At 37.6% G+C, this 26,250-nt stretch overlaps 1 protein-coding gene across 7 annotated transcripts in view; it reads left to right on the top strand.

Annotated features, from left to right (window-relative positions):
- The window catches only part of Usp33 (ubiquitin specific peptidase 33), a 51,138-nt gene that overhangs the window by 17,960 nt on the left and 6,928 nt on the right, over positions 1-26,250 (top strand). For 2 of the 7 annotated variants that reach the window (XM_087212927.1, XM_087212931.1), the window contains exons 6-21: positions 1,943-2,045; positions 4,489-4,558; positions 6,578-6,691; positions 7,300-7,378; positions 9,537-9,951; positions 12,150-12,290; positions 13,581-13,693; positions 15,879-16,051; positions 16,151-16,245; positions 16,829-16,862; positions 18,886-18,931; positions 19,599-19,779; positions 20,366-20,492; positions 21,209-21,378; positions 22,532-22,613; positions 23,777-23,885. In XM_087212927.1, the coding sequence (XP_087069053.1) occupies positions 1,943-2,045; positions 4,489-4,558; positions 6,578-6,691; positions 7,300-7,378; positions 9,537-9,951; positions 12,150-12,290; positions 13,581-13,693; positions 15,879-16,051; positions 16,151-16,245; positions 16,829-16,862; positions 18,886-18,931; positions 19,599-19,779; positions 20,366-20,492; positions 21,209-21,378; positions 22,532-22,613; positions 23,777-23,885 (2,052 nt within the window). Of the gene's footprint in view, positions 1-1,942; positions 2,046-3,857; positions 4,559-6,577; positions 6,692-7,299; positions 7,379-9,536; positions 9,952-12,149; positions 12,291-13,580; positions 13,694-15,878; positions 16,052-16,150; positions 16,246-16,828; positions 16,863-18,885; positions 18,932-19,598; positions 19,792-20,365; positions 20,493-21,208; positions 21,379-22,531; positions 22,614-23,776; positions 23,886-26,250 lie in introns of all 7 variants that reach the window. The other 5 variants (XM_087212929.1, XM_087212933.1, XM_087212930.1 and 2 more) reach the window with 4 other exon arrangements.

The raw sequence follows: 26,250 nt of genomic DNA, 5'->3' as shown, positions 1-26,250 counted from the left end.
CTAATTCAGCATCCTTTTCTCCTCCATTCCTGTCACTCCCATTTGTATTACTGTGAACATTTACTAATTATTGAAAACCAGATAGAATATAATAAAACTTAGCATCAGTCTTAAAGATCTTTTTTTTGTTGGAGCAAGAGACTCATAATACATATGTAAGTTTGTAAGATTGGTCACTTAATTTTCAGAAATTTCTAGTCAAATAAAAATAGGACAAAAAATGAAATTAGCATAGCTAGCTGCTAACTTATTCTGAGGATTTGTTCAGATTTAATTAAAAATGAAGTTTTCTTCGTGTGTTATAAAAATCACGTTGTATTTCTATACTTGTTCTTTGACACCCATTTGTATTTTTCTATAATCTTCATAGCACATTTCCGATCCTGGACATGTGTAACAATAACTTTGCTTGGCTCATACACTATATAATTTAAGGTGGAGGCCAAGCCCAAGGTCTTATGGTCAGCGTGGCTGTGGGGAGCGACAGGTGGCTCTAACGCGCAGGGTGGCAGAAGGGCTCAGGAGCGTGGAGTGATGGCCAGTGTCACACAGGGAAAGCATTGCCTCTGCATCCGAGCATTGCTCTTAAAGGCTTAGGTTGAACACACCATGAGTACGACCAGTGTCAGATTGTTCACTGGTATTTTTAAAAAGCCAGAAGCCTGGATTGGACTCTGGGGTGTGCTTCAAGGGGCATCTTCACACAGACTCTGTGCTTCCTGGAATCGATATTTATATTTTTCAAGTACCAAGTTAAAGGCATCAGATTATAAAATATCTTTCCATAATATTTTCTTTCTGAGATTCCAGAGCTTTTAGTATTTCCAATATACTTTTTTTCCATTTTTTATGGGACTCAAAAGTATTATAAGCTCCAAAAAGTGCTCTATAACATAAGGCAAACTAGATTTTAGACAAGGAATATTAGTTGGATTTCTGACTTCACAGTTGAATGGCTCTAGTTAGTAATCACCATTACCATTTCTCCCACTGATGCTTATTATCCACAAATGTGTTTAGTAGTTTTTGAAAGTCTTAACAGTATGAAAATAATATTTTTAATGCTCTTATATTAACAAAAGTGTGATGTGCTAACTAAAAGTTCAGCTATGTAAGGAGCAGATGTACAAGGGCAAAAGTTTTAACATCACTTTTTTTTAAATTAAGTTTTTTTTTTTGGTACTGGGGAAAGAACTTGGGATCTTGCACTTGCGAGGCAGGTGCCAGAACCACTGAGCTACATTCCCAGTCCCCTTAATTAAGTTTTTTTAAGACAGACTCTTGCTGTATAGTCCAGGCTGGCCTTGAACTCACTACAGTCCTCCTGCCTCAGCCGCCCAAGTGCTGGGAATTTAGTCGTGTGGCACCATGCCAAGCTAGGATCACTTTTTTTTGGTACCGGAGATTGAACTCGGGACCTTGCGCTTGTGAGGCAGGTGGCAGAACCACTGAGCTAAATCCCTGGCCCTAGCATCCCTTTTTGTTCTTTTGTTTTTTGTTTTTTTTGGTTTGGAGATCAAACTCCCTAGTATCACTTTTTAAAGAAATAAATTCACAGTGATACTCATTCTGTATAATTATTATTCTGTATAAGTAATATACACTAATCAATTGAACCAAAAAAAAGATTGCTGAGATGTGGTATCACTGAATTTGATAGTTGTTGAGTTTAAATTCAGAAAAGTCAGTTGTAAAAAGTGGCTTTTTATTTAGTACATATATTGATAAAGCCAAGATGATATGCTAGTAAATACAATAATTGCTAACACCACAAATTCTTAGGGTTGTACTATTAAAATAACATCTATTAATAATCGATAACTACTTTTTATAGTATAGATATTATATAATTTTAAAGTTTTTTTAAAAACTAAAGCTCAAAAATTTGGTGATTGAAAGTGTGACTTTTCTGAGTTAAGTTGCTGTTTTTTTTGGTATTAAGGATTTTAAAATACCTAGTAATACAACATTGAAAACTCCTTTGGTTGCTGTATTTGATGATCTGGATATAGAAGTGGAAGAAGAAGATGAACTTAAGGCAAGAGGTAAATTAATTCTGTGTAAACACTCCTTTGTTTGGTACTGCCCATTTCTTCAGGAAATGATGTAATGTGAAAATTTCTGAATCTAGAGATGAAAGGGAATGGAGATAATAATAACAAAAGCAGAAAAATTAGAAATCGGACCCAGTTTAATTGTATTTTCAGGTGAAGCAAACTTACAGTTTCTCTGGTGTCACTGTACCAAACTTGGATCCTAATCACTCTGTAGCAGCTGAGCCTTCTGGCCTTTTGCTCAGTTTGACGTCGGAGATCTACTTGGACTGTGGTTCTCTACCCGTTCACGTGCATCTGTCAGTGACAGAGGGAGGGGAGGGTAATAAAGTCTGCCCTTAGCAGTTTCTGAGGACCACGTTCATTTGGAGAAAGAATTTGCTGATTCTTAATTCTCAATTCTCGTACACCTCTGCTTTGCTATGGCTCCCTCATTCTCAGCCCCCATGCTGAGAACCAGTCTGTTAGGATTTTCCACAGTTCTTAGTATAAACTTTATTTTTCTCAATATTTATTAGTACGTTTGCAGCACGTAATGATCACATTGCTCATTGGTAGTTGGTACATGTACATAACACATCTTAATTCTTTATTTTTTTCCGGTACCAGGGATCAAACTCAGGACCTTGCACTTGCCAGGCAGGTGCGGCACCACTGAGCTAAATCCCCTGCCTATCTTAATTCTTTTTTCATCTCCTTCCTTCCCAGCATAAACTTTAAACTTTCTGTTTTATAATTGATAGTGGGTATATATTTACTATGTTAAATATCTGGGAATTAATACTTTGATATAAAATTAACAATTACTAGGGATAATATACTTTATATATATTTATATTTTTAGTTTAATTTAGCCTAGAGTATTTATTTAATTGAAGACTTACTGGCAGGTGTTATTAAGATGTGTTTTCTTAAAAGTTTACAGTTTCTGGGCAGTGGATGTAGCTCAGTGATAAGAGTACTTGCTTAGCATGTGTCAAGCCCAGGGTTTTATCCTCAGCACTGCAGAAGGGTGTATATTTAGATTTTGTTTTGTTCCAAATTCAGAGAGCTTCCTAATTTTATTTCTGAAATGTTTGTTTTTCATCTTTTTTCTCTCAGTACTGGAGGTTGGACGTTGGGGCCCTCTACTACTGAGCTGTGTTCCCAGCCCGTTTTATTTTTTATTTTGAGACAGGATCTTGCTAAGTTGCCCAGGCTGGACTTGAACTTGTGATATTCCTGCCTCACTCTCTAGTGTCTGGGATTACAGTTGTGGGCCACATCCCCCTACTCTGTCTTTTTGTTCAGTGATGCAGTAAAGTGATGAAAGTGAATTTGAGAATGTATAGAAGAGAGAAAAATTGTCCAGTGGCTCCTTTATAGTATTAGCTTGTCTCATAGGAAGTTGATGATATGTAGTTGGAATGTCAACAGTTTCTTATGGGTCAGAGTGGCAAGTATTCAGTGTACTATATTGAAATAGGAAGGAAAGGATGCCGGTGTGTTATTTGTCAGGGTAGGAGTTTTTTGTGTTGTCACCAAACTGTTTTCTTACAATAATTAAACATTAGTTATCATGAGAAATATGTCTCAACTAGTGCTCTTTAAAAATACTTGTTCTTAGTTAAAATTAAGAAAGATTGGGGCCAGGGGTTTAGCTCAGTGGTGCTGTGCCTGCCTTGCAAGCACAAGGTCCTAAGTTTGATCCCCAGTACCCTCCCCCCCCCAAATTAGGAAAGGTTGTTCTGTAAATCTCAGAGGTTGAACTAATCCTTGGTATGTATGTATTTATTTATTTAGTTATTTTATTTTGTGGTCTAGGGATCAGACTCTGCCTTGAATATGCTCTGACCACTGAGCTACAGCTCCATCCCTGAACTAACTAGTTCTTGAATTTATCTAACGCTCAAAAATTTGGTGATTGAAAGTGTGACCTTTCTGAGTTAAGTTGCTATTTTGTATTTCTTTTTCTGGTTTTTTTTTTTTTGGTACTGGGGATCGAATTTGGGTCCTTGTGCTTGCGCAGCAGGCGGCGAAACCACTGAGCTAAATCCCCGGCCCTGTATTTTTTTTTCTTTGGGCTAGGGCTTGAACCCAGGGTCTTGTGCATGGTAAGCACTTGTTTCACCATCAAGCTGTACACATATTTTCATGTACTTTGTGTGTGTGTGTGTGTGGGGGGGGGCTTTGGGCTTGTATCCAGGGTCTCGTGAATGCTAGGCAAATGCCCCTTTTTGTTTTTATTTTTGAGACAAGGCCTTGCAAAGTTGCCAAGGCTGGCCACCAACTTGCAGTCCTCTTGCCTCTGCTTCAGAAGTAGTTGGGATTAAAGGCATGTCCCACCACACCGGGTCACAATTGTTAACGTAGTTTTGGAATTATAATACTTAACAAACTCCCAGAAAATTGAGTCATTTTTGTATTAAATGATGACATATTTTTTTCTTGGTAGGACTTACAGGTTTGAAAAATATTGGAAATACTTGTTACATGAATGCAGCTTTACAGGCTCTTTCTAATTGGTAAGTAAAGAATTTAATTTTTTGTTTATATATTTTTAAGGTCACTTTTTGAGCTGAAAATGATGTGATTACAGTAGTTGACTTCCAAAGTAGAGAAGGCAAGAATCTGGGTTAGGCTGGGCATGGTGGCACATGCTTATAATCCCAGTACTCAGGAGGCTGAGGCAGGAGGATTACTACAAGTTTGAAGCCAGCTTGGTTTACATAGTGAGTTGAAGATCAGCCTGAAATACATAGCAAGACACTGTTTCAAAAGCAAAAACAATCTGCTGCCTGCCTTGCAAGCACAAGGACCCGAGTTCAATCTCTAGTTCCAAACCCCCCCCCCCAAAACAAAAAAAAACCCCAAACACAAAAGAATCTGGGTTAGGGACATAATCCATTATTACTCCTAAGGGGTCATTGTATATGTGTCTATAATTTTCTTAGATGTTGCTCTTGGCTTAAATGGTAGATAGTTGTGTGTCTTTGGGCAAGTTACTTTTACATACAGAAAATGAAGAGCTTGAGATAATTAATTCTTCAAGGTACTTTTGGTTTGAAGGCCTCTGAAAAAAAATTTTTTTGTCAGTGGACTATCTTTTTTTTGGTACCGAGGATTGAACTTGGGACCTTGCGCTTTTGAGGCAGGCGGCAGAACCACTGAGCTAAATCCCCGGCCCTGTCAATAAACTCTAATAACACGTTCAGATTTCTTTTTTATCATACCAATTAGATAGGGTATTACTCCTAAGTTTAGGTGTATTTACTCAGGAATTCAGAATCATTGACTTTGACATTGCCCTTTCTACTAAATTGAATTTTAGAGCAGTGGTTGGAGACTAAATATATTCGTACTTCTTTTTACTTAGATATTTTTATTGAGGTAATCTCTATTAATACTTTACCATCAAACTTCTTAGGTTCCAGGTAGGTTATGTTCTATAACCCTATGCAAAAAAGGAATCCAATTTTTATTTAATGATCAAAGATCATTTCTTTGAAGAAATGACATTTAGTCTGAAACTTGAAGAATGAGTAGGAGGTGGTGATGAGGGCAGGGGGAACATCTCAGCAGAAAGATGAGTACTTTTTGTAAGCAGCCGTGGGCAGGAAGGAGCATGAGGCATTGGAGGAATTAGAAGAAACTGTGTACTGGGAATATGGTCATCATGGGAGTGAATGGTGTGGGCACAGGTCACGTAGGCCATATGAAGGGTGTAGGTCTTCATCATCAGGGTGTGTTTTTACAACAGGGCAGCTAAATAATCCAGCTTACATTTTTAAAAAGATCACTGTGGTTATTATGTGGATAGTGAATTGGAGGGAGAAGAGAATGGAAGTTTGAATACCAGATAGGTGACTGTCATAGAATTGTAGGCAAGAAATATAAATTGTTGATTTGAGCCACCGGCGGTTACCAGTACCATGTACTAGAATTAGAGGGGAGGAGGAGCAGGTTCATTGAAAGTTAAATTTTGAACATGTTAAATTTGGAACAGCCATCAATTTGGGCACCTGATACAGATGGAGTTTAGATAAGATGTTTGACATATAAATTTGGCCATCACTAGCATATGGGTGGGATTTTAAGGTTAGCTATGGAAAGGAGCATACTTGGAAGGTAGGGCAAGGTATAGGATCAAGTCCAGAGCCACCCTTGTATTTTGATGTACAAGAGCAGAAAGAACAATAAAAAGGGAAATGGACTTGCTAGAGAGGTAAAGAGGAAAAGCAGAGAAGGCCATTACACAGTGCTCTGGTCAGGAGAAGGTCTGTTTAGAGAATGAGAGGGACACATGGTCCCAAGAGAGTGTGAAAGGTGTAACTGGATCTGAAAGTGCAGAGGACTCTGATCTGGCCTGGCCAAATCTGATTTGACTGCATTGAGCTTGTTAAGGATATGAAAAAATAAATGTGAAGTTGTAAAGGGAGCAGCAAAGACCAGGTGCAGGAATGTATGTGCTCACGGCTCATGAACGACTAGAAGTCAATCAGTGTTAAGCTTTGATTCCACTCTTTTTCTGTTTTCTAAATTAGCCCACCGTTGACACAGTTTTTTCTTGACTGTGGAGGATTAGCTAGAACAGATAAGAAGCCAGCCATTTGTAAAAGTTATCTCAAACTGATGACAGAATTGTGGCATAAAAGCAGGTATGTACTTAATGTATTCATCTTTTTATTGTTAAGTAAATGATATAAATATTAAAAAGATGTAGCCTTGTGGAGCTGGAAGAAAGTGGAAGAGAGACAGATTGAGCTGATTCAGTTAAATTTGGCGTACTGCATTTGAAACAGTGTTGAAATGAAGGAGTCATAGAAATTTAGAGACACAGGACTTAGTGGTCTGGAGATGTTTAAACTGCGTCAGCTGTTGTTCCTGACGTTTTTGAGTTTCCTGCAGGAGTGCTGTTCTCACAAAGCGAAAGCCAGACCATGGGAGCCCTTATGAATGTCTTTCTGTTTGTGTTTGTTTGTTGTAAAACTTATTAGGCTAATAATTATTTGTTATAATATATTAATTTTGTTATAGAACTATTCACAAAGTTGTATTTTTGGAAGACCATACAGTGGAGCATGATTATTGAGGGGAGAGCAATAAAACATCAGTGATAAGGCGTTTTGTGAGCCTCTGGAATGTATAGTGGGTAGTTTGGAATGATGTTTTTGAAACATGAACACTTTTCAGTTTATCACTTTGAATTGTTTTTAAGATCAAAAAAATTACAAAAATTTGTTTTAAAAAATGTTTTCTTCCTCAGGCCAGGGTCTGTTGTGCCTACTAATCTGTTTCAAGGAATTAAAACTGTAAATCCAATGTTTCGGGGGTATTGTCAGCAGGTCAGTGTATAGTTTTTTACCCATTATCTTAATAATCTTTAATAAATTTGGAAAATGCTGTTATCCTTTATTTGTGCATCTATAAATATTCATTACTCCTTGTGTCATTAGTGAGAATAATAATCCTTTATCATACATATTTATGTTTTTACAATTTAAGTTTTACATATATTTTTCTAGAAACTTCGAAGGTAGGTAAATATGTACTATATATTCATTCTAGTGTCCCTAGTTATGAGTTCCACATCCAGAGATCAAGTAAGTTTTCACCTGTATTTCCAGTATTTTTTGCTTTCATTTTAAAATTCTTCAACACATGAGGCATTTATTTTGAATTACAATATCCCAATTTTTTTTCACAGTTAAGACATTGTACTAAATTGTATATATCTAAGACGTCTTTCTTTCTCTTCTTCCCATTTTTGGTATCGCCATGGGTTTGAACCCAGGACTGGGTGAATGCTGGGCAAGTGCTCCTCCACGGAGCCTCGGGCCAAGCTGTCGGGACTTTCTAGTGCAGCTCATTGTTCTGTCTTTGTTTTCTCATTTTTTTGGCAATTGGTATCACATGGTAGTTACAGTTGTTACAGGTTTTGAGTGTTGGTGTTTTGGGGTTTTTGGTCTGGCTGGGGAATGCAGGGCCTTGTGCACACTAGTTAAGTGCTATCCTCTGAGCTATACTTCCAGCCTTTGGTTGTTGTAGTTTTATATATTTATTATTTATTTATTTTTGGTGGTTTTTGAGACAGGGTCTTGCTATGTACTTCACTTGGCCTTGAACTCGCTATATATAGCCCAGCCTGGCCTTAAACTCACAGCGATCCTCCTGCCTCAACCTCCTAAGTGCTGAGATTACAGGTGTGCACCACCACACCTGTCCTATATGCTGTCTTTAGTGCTTATACCTGTCCTTACACATGATTTTCTTAAAAAAATTTTTTTTATGATACTCTTTTTAAATCTTTACCTACTCCCCACTCTGTGTGTGTGTGTGTGTGTGTGTGTGTGTGTGTGTGTGTGTGTGTATGTGTATTTGTTGCTGGGGATCAAATGTAGGGACTGGAGCATGTTAGGCAAGTAAGTGCTCAACCACTGAGCTACATTCCAACCCCTGTTCGTTTTTATCCCATGTAAAGTTCTGGGACTCCAAGGATTATAATTTAGTGCTTTGATTTAAGGCTCAAGAATTTGGTTTTTGTTGTTGTTGTTTCTTTGTTTCTTTTTTTTTGGTACCAGGGATCGAACTCAGGACTTTGTGCTTGTGAGGCAGGCACCGGAACCACTGATCTAAATCCCTAGCCCTGATACAGGGTCTTCCTATATAGTCGAGGCTGGTCTTGAACTCACTGTGTAGCCCAGGCTGGCTTCGAACTCTCGGCAGTCCTCCTGTCTCACCCTCCGGGGTGCTGGGATCACAGGCGTGTGCCACCATGCCCAGCTGGGCTTAGGAGTTTTTTTTCAATAGCACTTCAGTTAGATAATGGACTCTTCTTTAAGAATGGATAAAGCTTTAATTTAAGCCAAACTGATATACTGTAGTATTTGAGTGTTGGACATCTCTCTGAATTCTGATTGTCACATGAGGCTAATTCAGTATATTATCTCTCTATCTTATTAATGGCACTAATAAAAGCTGACATTCAGATTATTTTCATTTTATTAAAACTTTTGTTTTATTTGCATAACTTTTTTGTGATACTGGAGATTGAAGCCAGGTCCTCATGTGTGCTAAGGCAACCCCTCTACCACTGAGCTACATCCCCAGACCTCTTTTTTAAAATTTTGAGGCAGGGTTTTACTCTGTTGCCCTGTGGGCTTGAACTTGTGAATCTCCTATCTTAGCCTCTCAAGTCCCCGGGAATATACAGTTGTGCGCCTCCATGCCTGCCCTTAATCATATAATGTTTTAGAACTTAGTGTGTCCAGTCTCTCTAGTGCAGTGGTGGTGAACCTATGGCATGCATGCTGCAGTTGGCTGCTATATTGTTGAAAGCTCTAAAAGGTTTGCCATCACTGCTGTAGTGTCTTATGTTTACAAACTGGTATTTCCATGTAATGCAGTACATTTATGAATCAATTGAAGACCACATTTTTTCTGTTTTTCCTTGGTTCCTACGTACATGTATGATGAAGTGGTAACATGTTGTTGATATATTAGGATGCTCAAGAATTCCTTCGATGTTTAATGGATCTGCTCCACGAAGAACTGAAAGAGCAGGTCATGGAAGTAGAGGAGAATCCTCAAACCATAACCGCTGAGGAGACCATGGAAGATGACAAGAGCCAGTCAGATGTGGATTTCCAGTCCTGTGAATCTTGTAGCAACAGTGATAAAGCGGAGAATGAAAATGGCCCCAGAGGCTTTTCTGAAGATAATAATGAAACAACAATGTTAATTCAAGATGAGAACAATTCCGAAATATCAAAAGATTGGCAAAAAGAGAAGATGTGTAGTAAGATGAATAAAGTAAATTCTGAAGGAGAATTAGATAAAGACAGAGACTCTGTGTCTGAAACAGTGGACTTGAACAACCAGGAAACTGTCAAAGTGCAGATACATGGCAGAGCCTCAGGTGACTATTTCTTCATTTGATCATGAAAATGATAGTATTTCATTTGTAGACAGTGAGTGCTTAAGTCATTGTTATTTTTGGAATTTCTAATTAATACACTTATAGTTTAGCAATATTTGCATGTATCTTAAAATTATGGAATATGAGGATAAGAATTTTATAGGTCATTTAATTATATAAGAAATTCATCCTCTTTGAACTAAAAATTCATCAAAAGTCTTTTAAAGATAAAAGGACCAAGAGATGGAGGAAAGGAAGAGGGAGAAGAGGGGCAGGGAAAGTAAAAAATTAATTTGTGTTATGTGCAGGTATTAACTCCCCATGAGGAATGTAATCATTAGTGCAAACGTGGTAATAAAAAATTTTAAAAATTAAAAAAAAAGTCTAGCAAATTAGACCCCAGAATTTTCCATTTTGTTTTAAATTCTGTTGTGACTTTGGGGAAAAGCAAAAATAACTCAAATTGCAATTTTCTTACTCTATACAGTATACTGTTAGATTCAGATTGCTGTCATTGGAATTGCATCAGATGTATTTCGTGTAGCAGTTTAATGAACCCTGTTATTAGAGATTATGCCATAATCCTGGTCAGGTCCTTTGAGAAAGAGCAAGTAGACAAATAAAAGATAGTTAAATTATTTACGTTACACACACAAACATATAAATTGCTTTAAGAGTTACCTTAATCTGCTATTTCATTCTTCAGAGTACATAAAATTAGACCATCAGAGATTCAACTTATGTGATTTTTGTTTGTTTTGTTGGTTTTGTTTTTTTTGAGGCAGGGTCTTGCTATGTAGTTCAGCCTGGCCTTGAACTCACTATGTATCCCAGGCTGGCCTTGAACTTGTGGTAATGCTTCTGCCTTAGCTTCCCAATAGGATTACAAATATTCTTTCTGTTTCAGGGTCTTTTATGAACAGTTTTTTTTTTCTATTCAAATACTTCTTGAGTGTAACGTCTTGCTTTGGATTACATGTTAGGTACTAGGGATCCAACAACACATGATCAAAATAGCTCTCATGGAACTTATTTGCTTGATTCATTTCATAATTTAGTTCTATAAAAATCTTTTCCTTATGAAGAGGTTTGTATTTCCTTTTTGTCACAGTAGAGTAAGGATATTTATAATTACTTTATGCCTGAATTTCCTGTTTGACTTTGATTTCTGGTTTGTTTTTTTTTTTCGGTATGGGGATCGAACTCGGGTCCTTGTGCTTGTGAGGCAAGCGGCAGAACCACTGAGCTGAATCTCTGGCCCTGATTTATATGTTAGCGTGGGAGAAAAATCTCTTTCTTTTACTTAAAAAAAACCCAAAATGCCTAGGCTGGGGAGTTAGCTTAGTGGCAGAGCAGTTGAAGCATGTGAGAGGTTCTGGGTTTAATCCCTGGCACTGCAAAGAGAATGGAAAGAAAAGGGAGCAGCTGGGGATTTAGCTCAGTGGTTCTAGTGCCTGCCGCGCAAGCACAAGGTCCCAAGTTCAATCCCTGGTACCAAAAAAAAAAAAAGACTAGAAAAGGGAGCAGAGCCAGGTGTGGAGGGCAGACGGTGCCCCAGCCAGCACTCATTAGGCTGAGGCCAGAGGATTTGACTTAAGTAGCCCAGGCCACATGGCAACTTCATCTGTAAGTAAATAAGAAAATAATAAACTCCTGTGTGTATTTGTCAATACATATGTTCCTGAAGCCAGCACTCTGGATGTTTTTTTGTTTGTTTGTTTTGGTACTGGGGATTGAACTCAGGACCTTGCGCTTGAGAGGCAGGTGGTAGAACCACTGAGTTAAATCCCCAGCCCTGGATATTATTTTTAAGACTCCTAAATTAGGACAAATAATACCTTTTTTGGGTTTATGTCCACTGCTTACTTCCAGAATTGCTTACAACAGTAATGTGTTATAAACATCAAATGGATTCCTAGGTGGCAAATGACTGTTATTTTGCTCAGTACTTGTTGATCAGATATCTCCTCTGACATTTTTTTTTTTTTTTTTTTGTACTGGGGATCGAACTTGGATCCTTGCGTTTGTGCAGCAGGCGGCGAAACCACTGAGCTAAATCCCTGGCCCTCCTCTGACATTTATTAATGTGAATTATGTTCAGAATATCATGCTAAACAGCCTTTAATTTAATTAGCATTATTGGACATATGGAATAGTTTTACTGTTTAAGGTAACAATACAAATTTTAATTATTACAGAATATATCACTGATGTCCATTTGAATGAACTGTCTACACCACAGATCCTTCCATCAAATGATGGTATTAATCCACGTTTATCAGCAAGCCCTCCTAAATCAGGCAATTTGTGGCCAGGATTGGCGCCCCCACACAAGAAAGGTAAAAAGTTTTCCTCACTCAGATTCCTTTGCTTTGGTTCTTAATTTAGAAAGCCAACTGTGATATTTTACAATTTAAAATGTTACTTATGAAATATTATTTATCCTTTAAAAATGATAGTAGAATTCTATACAACAATGATTTAAAATTTTTTTTTTTGTATATGGCACTGATTTTAAAAGTTTATTTAAACTCAGGTGTGGTGGCACACACTTGTAATCCCAGCCCTCGGGAGGCTGAGGCAAGAGGGAGTTCCAGGCCAGCCTGGGATACGTAGTGAGTTCAAGGCCAGCTTGAACTACTGGTGAGACTCTGTCTCCAAAAGGAGGGGAAGGAGATATTTGCAAATTACATAGCTGACAAAAAATTTATATCCAGAAATACATAAAGGATTCTCAATAATAGAGTCCTAAGCCAGGCACGATGGTGCAACCTGTAATTTAATTCCAATACTCTGGGAGGCTGGGAGGACTGCAAGTTCAAGCCCAGCCTGGGCAGCTTAGTGACTTAATGACACGCTGTGTCAAAATAAAAAAGGGCTGGAGATGTAGCTAAGTGCACATGCCCTGGGTTCAATCCCCAGTATCACCAACTAAAGAAAGAAAAAAATCCTTTGATCATGTAAAAACCTTACTTGTATGTAAAACAAGCAAGTGCGGTGAAAGCAGAAATACTGTGAAGTCACAAGACAGAACCCTTTATCTCATCTTAATCTTCCCCTTTTCACTTTCTAATCTCTTTTCCTCTTTTTGTTTTGTTTTTGTTTTTGGTATCAGGGATTGAACTCTGGTCCTTGCACTTTGAGGCAGGCTGAGGAACCACTGAGCTAAATCCTTGGCCCTCTTTCCCTCTTTTTGACCTGCAGAACATAAATGTCATAGTGATGAGTCTATACTCTTATTTTGCAATGGAAAAAAATATTTCAATATTGCACTAAATCAGAATTTTTTCTTTTTCTTTCTTTTTTTTTTTTCTGATACCAAGAGTTGAACTCAGGACCTTTCGATGCCAGGCAGGCTCGGTGCCACTTAGCTAAATCCTGGGCCCTTTGAATTTTTTGATTTTCCTTTACATATATTTATAGTGACCAAGAATCATAAATACATGTAAAAACAAAACCCTCTTAGCCTTGTCTCATTGGTTTACTTGTTTAACAAAATGTTCTGTAAGAGTATTTTGAAAATTTCTCTACAGCATAGTAATCTTTAATGTTAAATATGCTAGAGAAAAATGGTAATGGAAGTATTTTGTTCTTTTAAGAGATGTTCTACACTTGTTTTTCAATCTTAGCTCAGTCTGCATCTCCAAAGAGAAAGAAACAGCACAAGAAATACAGAAGTGTAATTTCAGACATCTTTGATGGGACAATCATCAGTTCAGTACAGTGTCTGACTTGTGATAGGGTGAGTATGAGGGAATCACAATACATAACATTTCTGTCAAATACTTTTTTTAATCTGAAAAATAATATGAAAGATTTAATTTCTTATTACTACTGTTGGTCATACATACATTTCTTGTGTTTGAATTAATATAAATTGACGCTAGGAGCAGAATTCACTTTTTTGTAAGTATCAGCAGCGTTCTTTTTTTTTCTTTCCCCTTTCTAAGTTCTTTTATTGGTACATTATGGGTATGCAATTCATTTACATTTATCATTGGGTGTTTGTACCTGTACATGATGTATCTTGGTTCTTAGTTTTTTCCCATTCCCTGTGCGCCCTTCTCCCCCTCCTCCCTTCCCTATTTACACACACATCATTTACATTTTTTTTTTTCTTTTCTCATAGTTTTTCCTTTCCCTCCTTTCCTTTCTCCTTCCCCTCCCTTCACCCCTTCGTCTTTGGACCTTTTTTCCTATTTCAAATTATCAGTTATTCATTTTAATCATTTTAACCCTTGTTTACACTATCAGTTTCTCACACTAGTGAAACTATTCAGTATTTACACATGTGTGTCCTATTTATTTCACTTAAGAGTATGGCCTCTGTATGCATCTATTTAGCTATAAATGACTAGTTTTTCGTTCTTTATGGCTGAGTAGTACTCCATTTTATAAAAAAACCACGTCTTTATCCGGTTTCCAATTGATGGGCACTTGGGCTGCTTCCAAGCTTTAGCTGTTACAAACTGTGCCAGCAGTATTCTTTTTAAAGGATGGATCTTGACCCATCCTTGGACAGACATAAGTTATCAGGAAAGACTACTTACTGCTTTGTCTGTTTTGATTACAAGTAAAAGTGAGAAGTTGCCCAGCAACAGGAATTGTTAAGATGCACACATTTTCCCAAGGCTGATGAAGTATGCTGGGAAATTAGCTGTTCATGGGCACAAGGCAATAAACATATCTTTTACATTTGGTTTTACTTACGGCTTGTAAATATTTCCTGTGTTAACATTGGGGCTCAGATAGTAACAGTCAAATTCATAGGCAAAAACAAGGACATAAATTAGAATAATAAATTCTTTAGTAACATTTCTGTCAAAATTTCTTAGCTTTTTAAAATTATGGTTTAATTTTAGTGCAGTAATGAATATAATTAATAAATATGATGTCTCAAAGACAAAACTGAGTTTTCAGTTACTATGTTACACTCTTAAATCATTCAATGGGTCATTGTCTGGTGGGTTATTTGGGGCTCGGGATGTAGCTCAGTTGTAAACTGTGCTTACCTAGCATGTGCAAAGCTCTGGGTTCAATACCTGGGGGGACCCCCCCCCCAATAGATGTTTTGGCTGAGTGTGGTGCAACACTTGCAATCTCAGTTTCTCCAGAGGCTGAGGCAAGGATTGCAAGTTTGAGGTTTCCCTAGACAATGAGATCTTGTCTCAAAATTTAGAAAAATAAAAAGGAGTGGAGATGTAGCCCAGCATTCCTGGGTTTCAGTCTCCAGTACCACACACATAAAAGGAGGTTATTTGCTATTCACAAATGTTTTCAGCTTCAGTTATGTGCTACATAACAATGTTTTAGTCAGTGACAGACTGCATATGTAACAGTGGTCTAGAAAGACTGTCCTGCCGATGTTAGAGCTATCTTGGTTTGTGTGAGTACTCTGATGTGTGCACAGTGATGAGGTCACCTAAAACAATACATTGTCACAATGTCTCCCCATTGCTCAATAGTGCATGACTGTGTTTAAAATTACCTACTAGGTTTTGTATCTTCTCCTTTTTAAGCAACATTTAAAAACTTGTCATCAGCCTGTAGTCCCAGCTACTTGGAAGGCTGAGGTGGGAAGATCATTGGAGCCTAGGATTTCAAGACCAGCCTGGGCAACATAGCCAGAGTTGGAGTTCAGGCCACAGTGGCTGGGTTTGGGGTATTCTCAGAGCCACAATGCCCATTACGCATCGGGAGCCATGCAGCGGCACCGTACAGGTTTATATGAAGATTAAAGTGAGAACAGTACCTGGTACAGAGCAAAATTTTTTGCTGGTATTATTATAAAACTAATTACTATATATGAGTTTGGGCTTATTTTGCTTATTATAACTTGCTTTGATCTTTGGTACCCACAGTCTAACCTTATAAATGTTGGTACTGGATTATTTTTATCTCATTTTTAAAACACAAAACAATTTTAGGTGTCTGTAACCCTCGAGACCTTTCAAGATCTGTCCTTGCCAATTCCTGGCAAGGAAGACCTTGCTAAGCTGCATTCATCGAGTCATCCAACTTCTATAGTCAAAGCAGGATCATGTGGGGAAGCGTATGCTCCACAAGGCTGGATAGCTTTTTTCATGGAATATGTAAAGAGGTATGTATTTATTTTCTTTGTTTTGATTGATTCCTGAAACTGCTGTTTCTGCTGTACTGGCAGAACACTTCCTTTTTCTTTCTGTCAATAATGTTTCAGGTTTGTTGTCTCATGTGTCCCTAGCTGGTTTTGGGGTCCAGTAGTAACCTTGCAAGATTGTCTTGCTGCCTTCTTCGCCAGAGATGAACTAAAAGGTAAGAATCAGAATCTCTTTGTCTCTGAATTGCTGTGGGTGAGCCTAAAACTGAATTTTAGGGCAGTTTAAATAGTATTTATTCATATTTATTCATATACCCCAAAGCTGGTATCTACTGTGCATTAGTAACACAAGAAGAAAGATCATATCCTGAAGGAATTGATACAGATTCCTGTAGTACCAGACAACATGGCTTAAAGCTGTTCAGGATTCAAAGAAGGCAAAACTCAACCAAAACAATGGGACATATTTTTGCATCTTGAATTGTCTGTGAACTCCTCCATACCACTTAAGGTCCTTCACTGTTTTCATGTATCCAGTACCTTGCTTGAACCGTCAGGCTGTCAGTAAATTTTGTTCAGTGAATAAATGAAAGATGTGATTTGAGGTAGCCCTTCATAGTAGAGGGAGGAGGAGGGTGTTTTAGGTAAGGTAAACATGAGATGACTCATGAGCTTAGACTAAAAAAGTGAGCCCTGTTCTACTGTGCTAGCATGTGGCAAAATCAAAGAATTGTAGAACCAAAAGAAAAGAGTTTGCTGTTAATTTGAGATGAATGACTTAATCTGTTATCTTTGCAGGTGACAATATGTACAGTTGTGAAAAATGTAAAAAGTAAGTGACAGAGCTTTTAATTTCATATTTTGTATTTTTCTTGGTTATGAATTGGGCATGTGGAGTTACACATGACACTACATTTAGAAAAATACAGGCCAGAAAACTTTGTCTTAGTAATTATAAAAAGATTTGATTGCTTTGTAAAACAAATTTGAGGCAAAATTTTTGACAAATGTAATAGGCTTATGTAAGATGTTAAAAAAAATGTATGTATTTTGGGCCGGGGATTTAGCTCAGTGGTTCTGCTGCCTGCCTTGAAAGCGCAAGGTCCTGAGTTCAATCCCGGGTACCAAAAATAAATAAATAAACAAATAAACAAACAAATAAATAAGTAAGTGAGTAAGTAAGTATGTATTTTGAGGCACTATGTGAGTTTGTGTTAAACATTTTCTAAAATAAGGCAACATTTTCTTCTGATTACTGTTATTAACAGGCCAGATTCAGGAAGTACAAGGTACTGTAGTTTCAAATCTTCATAAAATTCAGAAAGGTTATGCCAACTCTGATGCTGTCTGCTGTTATGACAGAATAGGACCTGATTTTGTTTGTATCTACTATCAGCTGCCATTTCTGTCTTATAATAAATTAATACTTAATGCCTTTTGGTGGTAAGTCATAAAAAATGATTGACGACTTGATAAAGGGGAATTTTTATTTTTTATGGTGCTAGGAACTGAATCTAGGGCCTCACACATGCCAGGCAAGTGCTCTTGTACTGTGCTACATCCCCCACCAAAGACCAGTTTTTTCCTTTGGTTTTATTTGAGACAAAGTCTAGCTATATACTTCAGGCTGGCCTTCAGCTCACTTTGTAGCCCAGGCTGGCCTCGAATTCACGGCAGTCCTCCTGTTTTAGCCTCCTGAGTGTTGGGATTACAGGTGTGTGTAACCATGCCCAGCAGCAGATATTTTTTGCCAAGGAGCCCTTGATGTGCAGCTGTTGGTCTTTTTCATGACAGAAAGGTCACTTTGGTCAGTGAACGTGAAAACACACTGTTTGGTCAATGAAGGTGAATAGCAGCTTGGTATTTTCGGAAATGTGTCAGCATTTTGTCCTTCAAGGCCTCGCTGACAGCTGAACAGGTAGTTTGCCTGGAGAGGGATCCTTCCTTGGAGAAGGCAGTACAGGCTGCAAAAGAGAAAATAGTGAAGAAGGTAGTCTCCCACATCCAAAGTAGAGATCTGTCAAGTGTACATTAATACTGATTATTAATAATAACTGTGCTTTATATCAAGGGTTTTTTCCCCTCCACATTATGAATAAAGGTTTTAGGGCCGGGGATTTAGCTCAGTGGTTTCGCTGCCTGCTACGCAAGCGCAAGGACCCGAGTTTGATCCCCGGTACAAAAAAAAAAAGAAGGTTTTGTGCTGGGTACAGTGATGTGTGCCCGTGGTCCCAACTACTTGAGGGGCTGAAGAAGATTGCTTGAGCCCAGGAGTTTGCAGCCATCCTGGACAACATAGCAAGATGCTGTCTTAAAAAAAGAATGAAGGGTTGGGGATTTAGCGCAGTGGTTCGCCACCTGCCCTGCAAGCACAAGGACCAGAGTTTGAGCTCTGGTACCAAAAAGAAAGAAAGAAAAGGGCCAGGAATTTAGTTCAGTAGTGCTGCCGCCTGCCTCGAAAGCACAAGGTCCTGAGTTCGATCCCCAGTAACCCCCCCCCAAAAAGAGAAAGGTTTTAGTATACAGTATTGACCTGAACTAAAATTTTATAAAATTTAGGTTTTGCTTTATGCAGTTTTATTTAATATCTGGATGTTACAAAGATAAAGTCAGATAATAGACAGTAGTACGTTTGTTAAAAAAAATTTCTTTTTCATCAAAGAATTGCAGAACTTCCTAAATTTGTATTACTGATATCTTGGTTTAAATGGTTTTGCAGAGTATAGGACTCCCAAGTGTAAATATGCAATATAATTCAGAGTGAGCATTTGTAGTCATACTTTTTATCTTCATTTTAAAAAATATTTTTGTGGTATATTTAAATACACATTTTCCCTCTTTTTTTTCACCCTTAGGTTGAGGAATGGAGTGAAGTTTTGTAAAGTACAAAAGTTTCCTGAGGTATGAGCTTCAATTAAATTTATTTTCTGTAGTAAACCATTAATGAAATACAGTGTAGTAATAAATTCTGTTACCATGATTCAAGAATGGAATGGTTCTATCGACCAGTTGTCATTTGTACTTAATTATGATTGTTTAATTTTAAAAATAATTGGGTTATGTTTTGTAAGTGGTCCTAATGGTATACCGTGCTGAACATGGAGTAATCAGACACGGTAAGATCTTGCCAGGTATAAATTTAGAAAACAAATAGCGTTGAACTTAGGAAGAACCTTGTTTCACTGTTTCCATATTTTTGACATCCCTGGAATCAGGTTATAAATTTCTGACTACTAAGGGTTGATATTTAATCTTGATACTTCAATATGAATAGATTCCCTTAGGCTGTAAAACTAAAGAAAAAAATTTTTTTGTTTTTTGGTACTGAGGATCAAACTTGGTACCTTGTGCTTGCCAGGGAGGCAGCAGAATCACTGAGTTAAATCCCTGGCCCCTAAAGAAAATTTTTAACTAAAAATTACAAATAGAATTTACTTTATTTCATTTTGACCAAACACCTTGATTTCTTGCTTGTTGAATTAAAATCTTAATGTATTAAGTGTAACTACTTGAATGCTTTTCATGTTTTGTAACAACAATTAGGGTTTTGAATTTTATTTTCTTTTAGATTTTATGTATCCACCTTAAAAGATTCAGACATGAACTGATGTTTTCCACCAAAATCAGCACCCATGTTTCATTTCCACTGGAAGGCCTGGATCTTCAGCCATTTCTTGCTAAAGATAGTCCAGCTCAGATTGTGACATATGACCTTCTGTCAGTCATTTGTCATCATGGGACTGCAAGTAGTGAGTATACAGGTTTGACATTTGTTCTTAGATTGAAAAAATACATAAGATGAAAAACTTAAAAATAGATTTTACTGCTGGTTATTAAAAACATAGACATCCAACACAAAAGAAATGTTGTGTTTAGTGAAATAGAAATGGTAATTACCCTAATGTGACTATATATATAAAGGTGTGTCTAGTCCCATAAATATGTACAATTATTATGTCAGCAAAAGAAAAATCAGACCATTTCATTAAATTGGATAGTTTTTACTATTATGTTTGAAATATTGGAAATTATATTACATAAGATTAAATACCAAGAACTTTAACATAATCTTAGAAATCTCCTGTGGGTTTTTAAGGTTAAATTTTCTGTCCTTTATGAAATCACAACTCTTGATATATTTCATCTGCTGTGGTAGACACTGAGGATACAAAAAGTTTATACTCCAGGGCTGGGGATTTAGCTCAGTGGTTCCGCCGCCTGCCCCGCAAGTGCAAGGACCTGAGTTCGATCGCCGGTATCAAAAAAAAAAAAGTTTATACTCCATTCTTGTGTTAATTTATATCACTGTAATGATTTCTTTTCCCTTAAACATAGGTGGACACTATATAGCCTATTGCCGAAACAATTTAAATAATCTGTGGTATGAATTTGACGATCAGAGTGTCACTGAAGTTTCAGAATCTACAGTACAGAATGCAGAAGCTTATGTTCTTTTCTATAGGTAATCGAAGTCACTGTCTCATGGACCAACTAGCTTTACACACAGCGAAGGAACATCTCACTCTTTGGGGTTATGGATTGCTGAGTGGAGATGAAGAATTATTTATTCTCATTAGAGTAAAATATAGTTAAAAAGGTTGTCTAGAGAATGACATTTGTCTGTCTAGAGCATGAAAATGTTAAATCATTTAAGGGAAAGACAAAGGGGTGTATTTTGTTTTAGAAAGATTGGTTTTAATTTTAAAAAGCAGGCAGTAACAATTATCAAATTTCTTCCTAAAATAGCTAATAAAGGAAATATTACTATAAAAATCTTTCAATATCTTCTGAAAGGAAACACTAGCTAGGAACACAGATTAACTGTTTAGCTCGACCTTAAAAACATTTGGATACTTACCATGTGCTAGTAGTTATATGGGCACCACTAGTTAGGACACTGTATTGGCCCTAGAGGTGAATAACACATTTGAGAGGCAGTACAACATATATTTCTCTTCGAATTATGAAGGCCTATCCCCGGTATCCAATAAAAAAAAAATAATGAAGGCCTGATAAGACCCAGAGTATTAGTATGTATGCTAAGTCTAAAAAGGAAGAGGATCGCTTCTTGGCCTTTTGGTTAAGATCAGGTGTAAAAAGGAAGAGGAAAAATCAACCTACTAGTCTAATGTAGTAAAAAAAAAATACTGAATTTGATGAATCATTGTCCTTAAATAGGAAGAGCAGTGAAGAGGCACAAAAAGAGAGACGAAGGATATCAAATTTGTTGAACATAATGGAACCAAGCCTCCTTCAGTTTTATATTTCTCGACAGTGGCTGAATAAATTTAAGACCTTTGCTGAACCTGGCCCTATTTCAAATAATGACTTTCTCTGCATTCATGGAGGTAAGAAATCCTGTCAAAGTAGAGAAAGAAATTCGCTGTTACTTTGTAAATTAGGAAAGATCTGAGAATTTTCCTCTTCCACTTATTTCCCATTGCCCCATGTGCTGTCCAGTTGAATGAGTTTAATTCTGTATGGTTTCAGAAATTGGCCATGCCTTTCTAATCATGGGTAGTGTGTAGCCTCTCTATTGAGTACCTGTTTGAAATGCTGTGTTAGAACATAAGGATACCAGAGACCTTATTTCTGTAGGCAAAGCTCTAATTGCATAGCAAATTCAGATGCATAAACAACTAATTATGGTACAGTAAATCTTCTGTTCACATAATTCTTATCTGAGTCATTCCATTGTTAGTGATTTCAGCTGCTGTTTATATCCAGTTCTTAGTGCTTTTGAACATTTTTTTTTTTTTGTACTGGGGATCGAACTCAGGACCTTGTGCCTGCAAGGTAGGCGCCGGAACCACTGAGCTAAATCCCCGGCCCTCTTACTGCTTTTGTATAAATAAATAATTGGCTCTTTTCCTAAGTGTGGAAATGTATTTGGGATTTAATAAGGAACCTTCATTTTGGACAGTCACAGTGGCACATGCCAGTAATCTTAGCACTCTGGGAGGTTGAGGCAGGAGGATTTTAAGTTTGAGCCCAGCCTGGGCCATTTAGCAATGTAGCGAAACCTTATTTCAAAATAAAAAATAAAGAACAGCTGTGGATGCAGCTTTGTATGAAGGCCCTCTGTTTAATCTCCAGTACTGGAAGAAAATGCCTTCATTTTGTTAAATACAACTTATGCCTTTATGATGGGCTGTGCTAGTGTTTGTTCCTGAAATAATCAAGACCTTTGTGTAATGCTTTAATGAAACTTTCTGGTTGAAGTCTCAATATTCTCATTAATTACATGTATAGTGAAACCACAAGGGATGAGGTATCCTATATTGCATATAGAAACCTAAACTTTAAAAATATTTCTGGGCCTTAGGATATAGCTCAGTGGTAAAGGACATGCTTAGTTTGTACAAGGCCCTGGTTTCACCCCCCACTTTCCTCCCCCCGCAATTCAATATGTGAATTTCAAGGTATATACAGTATTCGTCTTTAGGAAACATAATTTAAAGGAATTAAAGAATAAGGTAGACCTATCTAAATTTTTTTCAGGTGTTCCTCCACGAAAAGCTAATTATATTGAAGACTTGGTTTTGATGCTGCCTCAGAACATTTGGGATAACCTATATAGCAGGTTTGTTTAAATGAAATAGTACAGTATTGTGAAAAATCAGTTAAATGTGCTTGAAGGGGATTGGATTTTTTCACAGATGCTCCTTGTGCTATGTGTTGCTTATGTAGAGCAACCCTTTCTTGTTCATTTATTCTTCTGAACTGTAAGTAGGAACATATAGCTAGTGTGTCCCTAGTCTAGATAATTCTAATTTTCATGTCCTGATTATTTGTCCATGAAGACAAGCTATGTTATTTAATTTAAAGTACTTTATTTAAAAGATGTTGTACTGGGGTGTGGTGGCGCATGCCTGTAATTCCAGCACTTGGGAGGCTGAGGCCGGAGGATTGCCATGACTTTGAAGCCAGTGTGAACTACATAATGAGTTCAAGGCCACCCTGTACTACATAGCAAGACCCTGTCTCAAAAAGCAAAACAAAACAAAACAAAACAAAAGATGTATCATATGCCCAACACTAAAATTTTACATGTATATACTCCCAAAATTGAATATTCTTACTTTTTTTTTTTTTTTTGGTACTGGGGATCGAACTCGGGTCCTTGCGCTTGTGCAGCAGGCGGTGAAACCACTGAGCTAAATCCCCGGCCCCTTACTCTTAAGTTTTATTGTAAAATATTTTGCATCAGAATTTCCATACCAGTTGTTTGCCTCAAATATTAAAATTTATACCTGAATGCTTCTTACTTGAAAGGCAAGTTTCATCTGATTGAAACTTGACTGGGCTGGGGATCTAGCTCAGTAGCGGCATGGCAAGCCTGCCTTGCAAGCACAAGGTCCTGAGTTCTATCTCCAGTACCAAGAAAACCCCCAACTTGACTATGGTTTCATATGTGTAACTGAAATTTACTGTATGCTAATTTGAAAAAAATCATTTCTTTTACTTTGTTGTTGCCTTTGACATTTTGTAGCAGAAGTAGGTATAAGAGAAAGTGGAAATGTAGATAAGGAAGGTTAGGCAATACATTGATAAAGTTGTTTACTCTAAAATCAAGTTCTTATATAAATTTTTGATTTTTACATTACTTTGAGAATCTTCCTATGAGGAATTATTCTTACTGGGAGTTCAGCCATTGCCTAAGAAACTAGAAACTACAGTATTTTGTAGAACATCAGCTTTCTTTGAGATTGTCATGATTTTAATTTTGAGGTTTTCATGTTTTAGATATGGAGGAGGACCAGCTGTTAACCATCTGTACATTTGTCATACTTGCCAAATTGAGGCAGAGAAAATTGAAAAAAGAAGAAAAACCGAGTTGGAAATTTTTATTCGGGTAAAGAAAATAAAGCTTTTAAAATTGTAAATGATGTAGGATAAAGATGAGGACCTCACAATTAGCAGAACTATATCATGTTAATGAAATGATTGAGTGAAAGCATTTTAATAGATTTGAGGTGTTCTCATTGCCTAACATTACTGGTTGGCCCTATTGAGTCATTGACCTCACTATAATTCTAGTGGGTTAAATTCTCCCTTTGTGGGTATTTATTTTTATGAATTAGAAATAAATTTTGTTTTATGTATTGCCACTGACAAGAAATTTCCTTATTAAAATGGACAATTTTAGGTGTCTTTGTTAATGTTATATAGCCAGACTGTACTCTTTCTGTCCTTGTGTGAAATACATTGTCTTTTGGGGACTCCCTGCTTATCAGTATGGCTTGTTTCTTCAGAGGGAATATGTTATGAGGCATTCCTTGATGGTAAACTTCAGAAAGTCTGCTCACAGAGTGAAAGAGCTTATAAAGCAGCTTTTATAGGCAAGGCCCAGTATTGTTCCACTTACCTGGATAGCAAGAAGTCTCTTTGAGGCACTGCTGTCCGTGACACAGCTCCACCTGCTTAAAACAGCCTCACGTTCGTTCCCCCCAGAGTCGTGCAATTGACAGTCCTGGTAGGGCAGCATCACGGGGAGAAATAACATTGCAGGAGAAGATGAAGATTCTGTTAGTAAAGGCAGGGGAGAAGATGTTGAGCAGATCAAATTAAGATGCCCAGTATATTCCAGGTGGGTTATTTAGAGGGTGCCCAGAAGGCACAAGATGCAGCCCTTAGTTGTCGACATTGCTAAGTGAAATCAGATTCTTGGGAGGATGCTTGGAGGTAATGGCAAAACACTATTGGAGCTAACTGCAGATGTCCCAAGCCTGCTCACTGCTGCCAGCAGAGGAAAAAGGTTTTCTTTCTCTTGTGCCTTCCATAAATCACGGATGTCATTGGTAGTGGCCAGTCAGAGCACTGTTGGCAAGGGGTCCTGGAAAATGTGGGCTTCTTCTCACAGAAAGGAGTAGAAGTATGAATGGAAATGTTGCTCGTTAGCTGACAAGGCATACAGTTTGCTTCTGTCACCCACATGGACTCACTCATCCAGACAGTAGTAACTTGCTTCTGCCTCTCATACAACTTGCTCATGTGCCAGCACATGTTGCATTTACTTTTTCCCTGAATTTGGGAAGACCCAAAGTCCCACCCATTACTATTTCTCAATGGTGGTCATTTATCCTTTGGTTGAGTGTAGTCACAATGTTTCTTTTATAATCTGTAAACTAGATAATACTAAGGTTTGGAGTGGAGCTCAGTGATGAGCATTTGTCTACCATCCATGAAGCCCTGGGTTCAATCCTTACCACCACAAAAATCCCAAACAAACAAAACCTATGTTAACCACCACTGTTATACCTAATAATAGTAATGGACTGAAAAAGAAAAGAAATTGGCAGTTGTTTACATGGAGCAGGCAAGAAATACGTGTCTACAACTGGTCACTACCCATTCCATATTTCCTGTGTTCTCAGCCAGCACCTCAGCTGGTTGCGGCTGTGGCTACCTGGGAAAGTAATTCAGCCCTTCATTCCTGAATGTGGTTTTTACTTATTAGATTTCTATAGTCTGTTAACTTTTAACCTCTGGGTAAATAGTGCCTTAGTGGGTAGAATGGTGGTTCCCAAAAAGATATTTCCATGCCCTAGTTCCTGTGAATTGACCTTATTGATGGATGTGACCTTATTTGAAAAAGGGCCTTTGCATATGTAGAGATTTTAAGATGAAATCATCCTGAATTTATGTGAGAGCACTGAATCCAGTAAGTGATCCCTTAAAGAGACCAATAGGGGAAAGATAACACAGAGAAAGAAGTGAAAGCCATGTGAAGACAGAGGCTAGGACCAGAGTGGTGCCTCCACAAGGCAGAAGTGTGAAGAGGTGAGGGACAGAATCTCCTCTAGTCTCTGCAGGGAACACAGTCCTCCTAACACTTTGATTTTTGATTTCTGGACTCCAGAACCATGAGAGTAAATAGCTCTTTTCAGCCCCCAAGTTTGTGATAGTTTGTTATGGCAGCCTTCTGAAACTAACACAATGGTTATAATCTCTGGTTTCCAGACACAGTCCTCTTTGCTCTTACAGTATAGCAGCCATCTGGTTCATCTTTTATACTGGGACACATTCTAGCCAGTAGTATAACCCCTCCCCCTTTGCCTCTTGGCTCAGTAACATGAGAAACTCCAAATAGGCAAGGGGCTGTCTCAATTTCCAGTCCAGTAAGGGTATTGTTATATCACGTTGGAAACCAAATCCTCCAAACTAGAATAGGCCAAAGTTGTGGATATGGGAAGCAAAGCTTCTGTGTTAGGAGGTAG

The sequence above is a fragment of the Heterocephalus glaber genome, unplaced genomic scaffold, assembly GCF_053883595.1.
Source record: "Heterocephalus glaber isolate CG9 unplaced genomic scaffold, H.glaber_assembly_v1.0 deba00001442, whole genome shotgun sequence".
Lineage (NCBI taxonomy): Eukaryota > Metazoa > Chordata > Mammalia > Rodentia > Bathyergidae > Heterocephalus > Heterocephalus glaber.
This window is presented reverse-complemented; position numbering and strand designations above follow the sequence as displayed.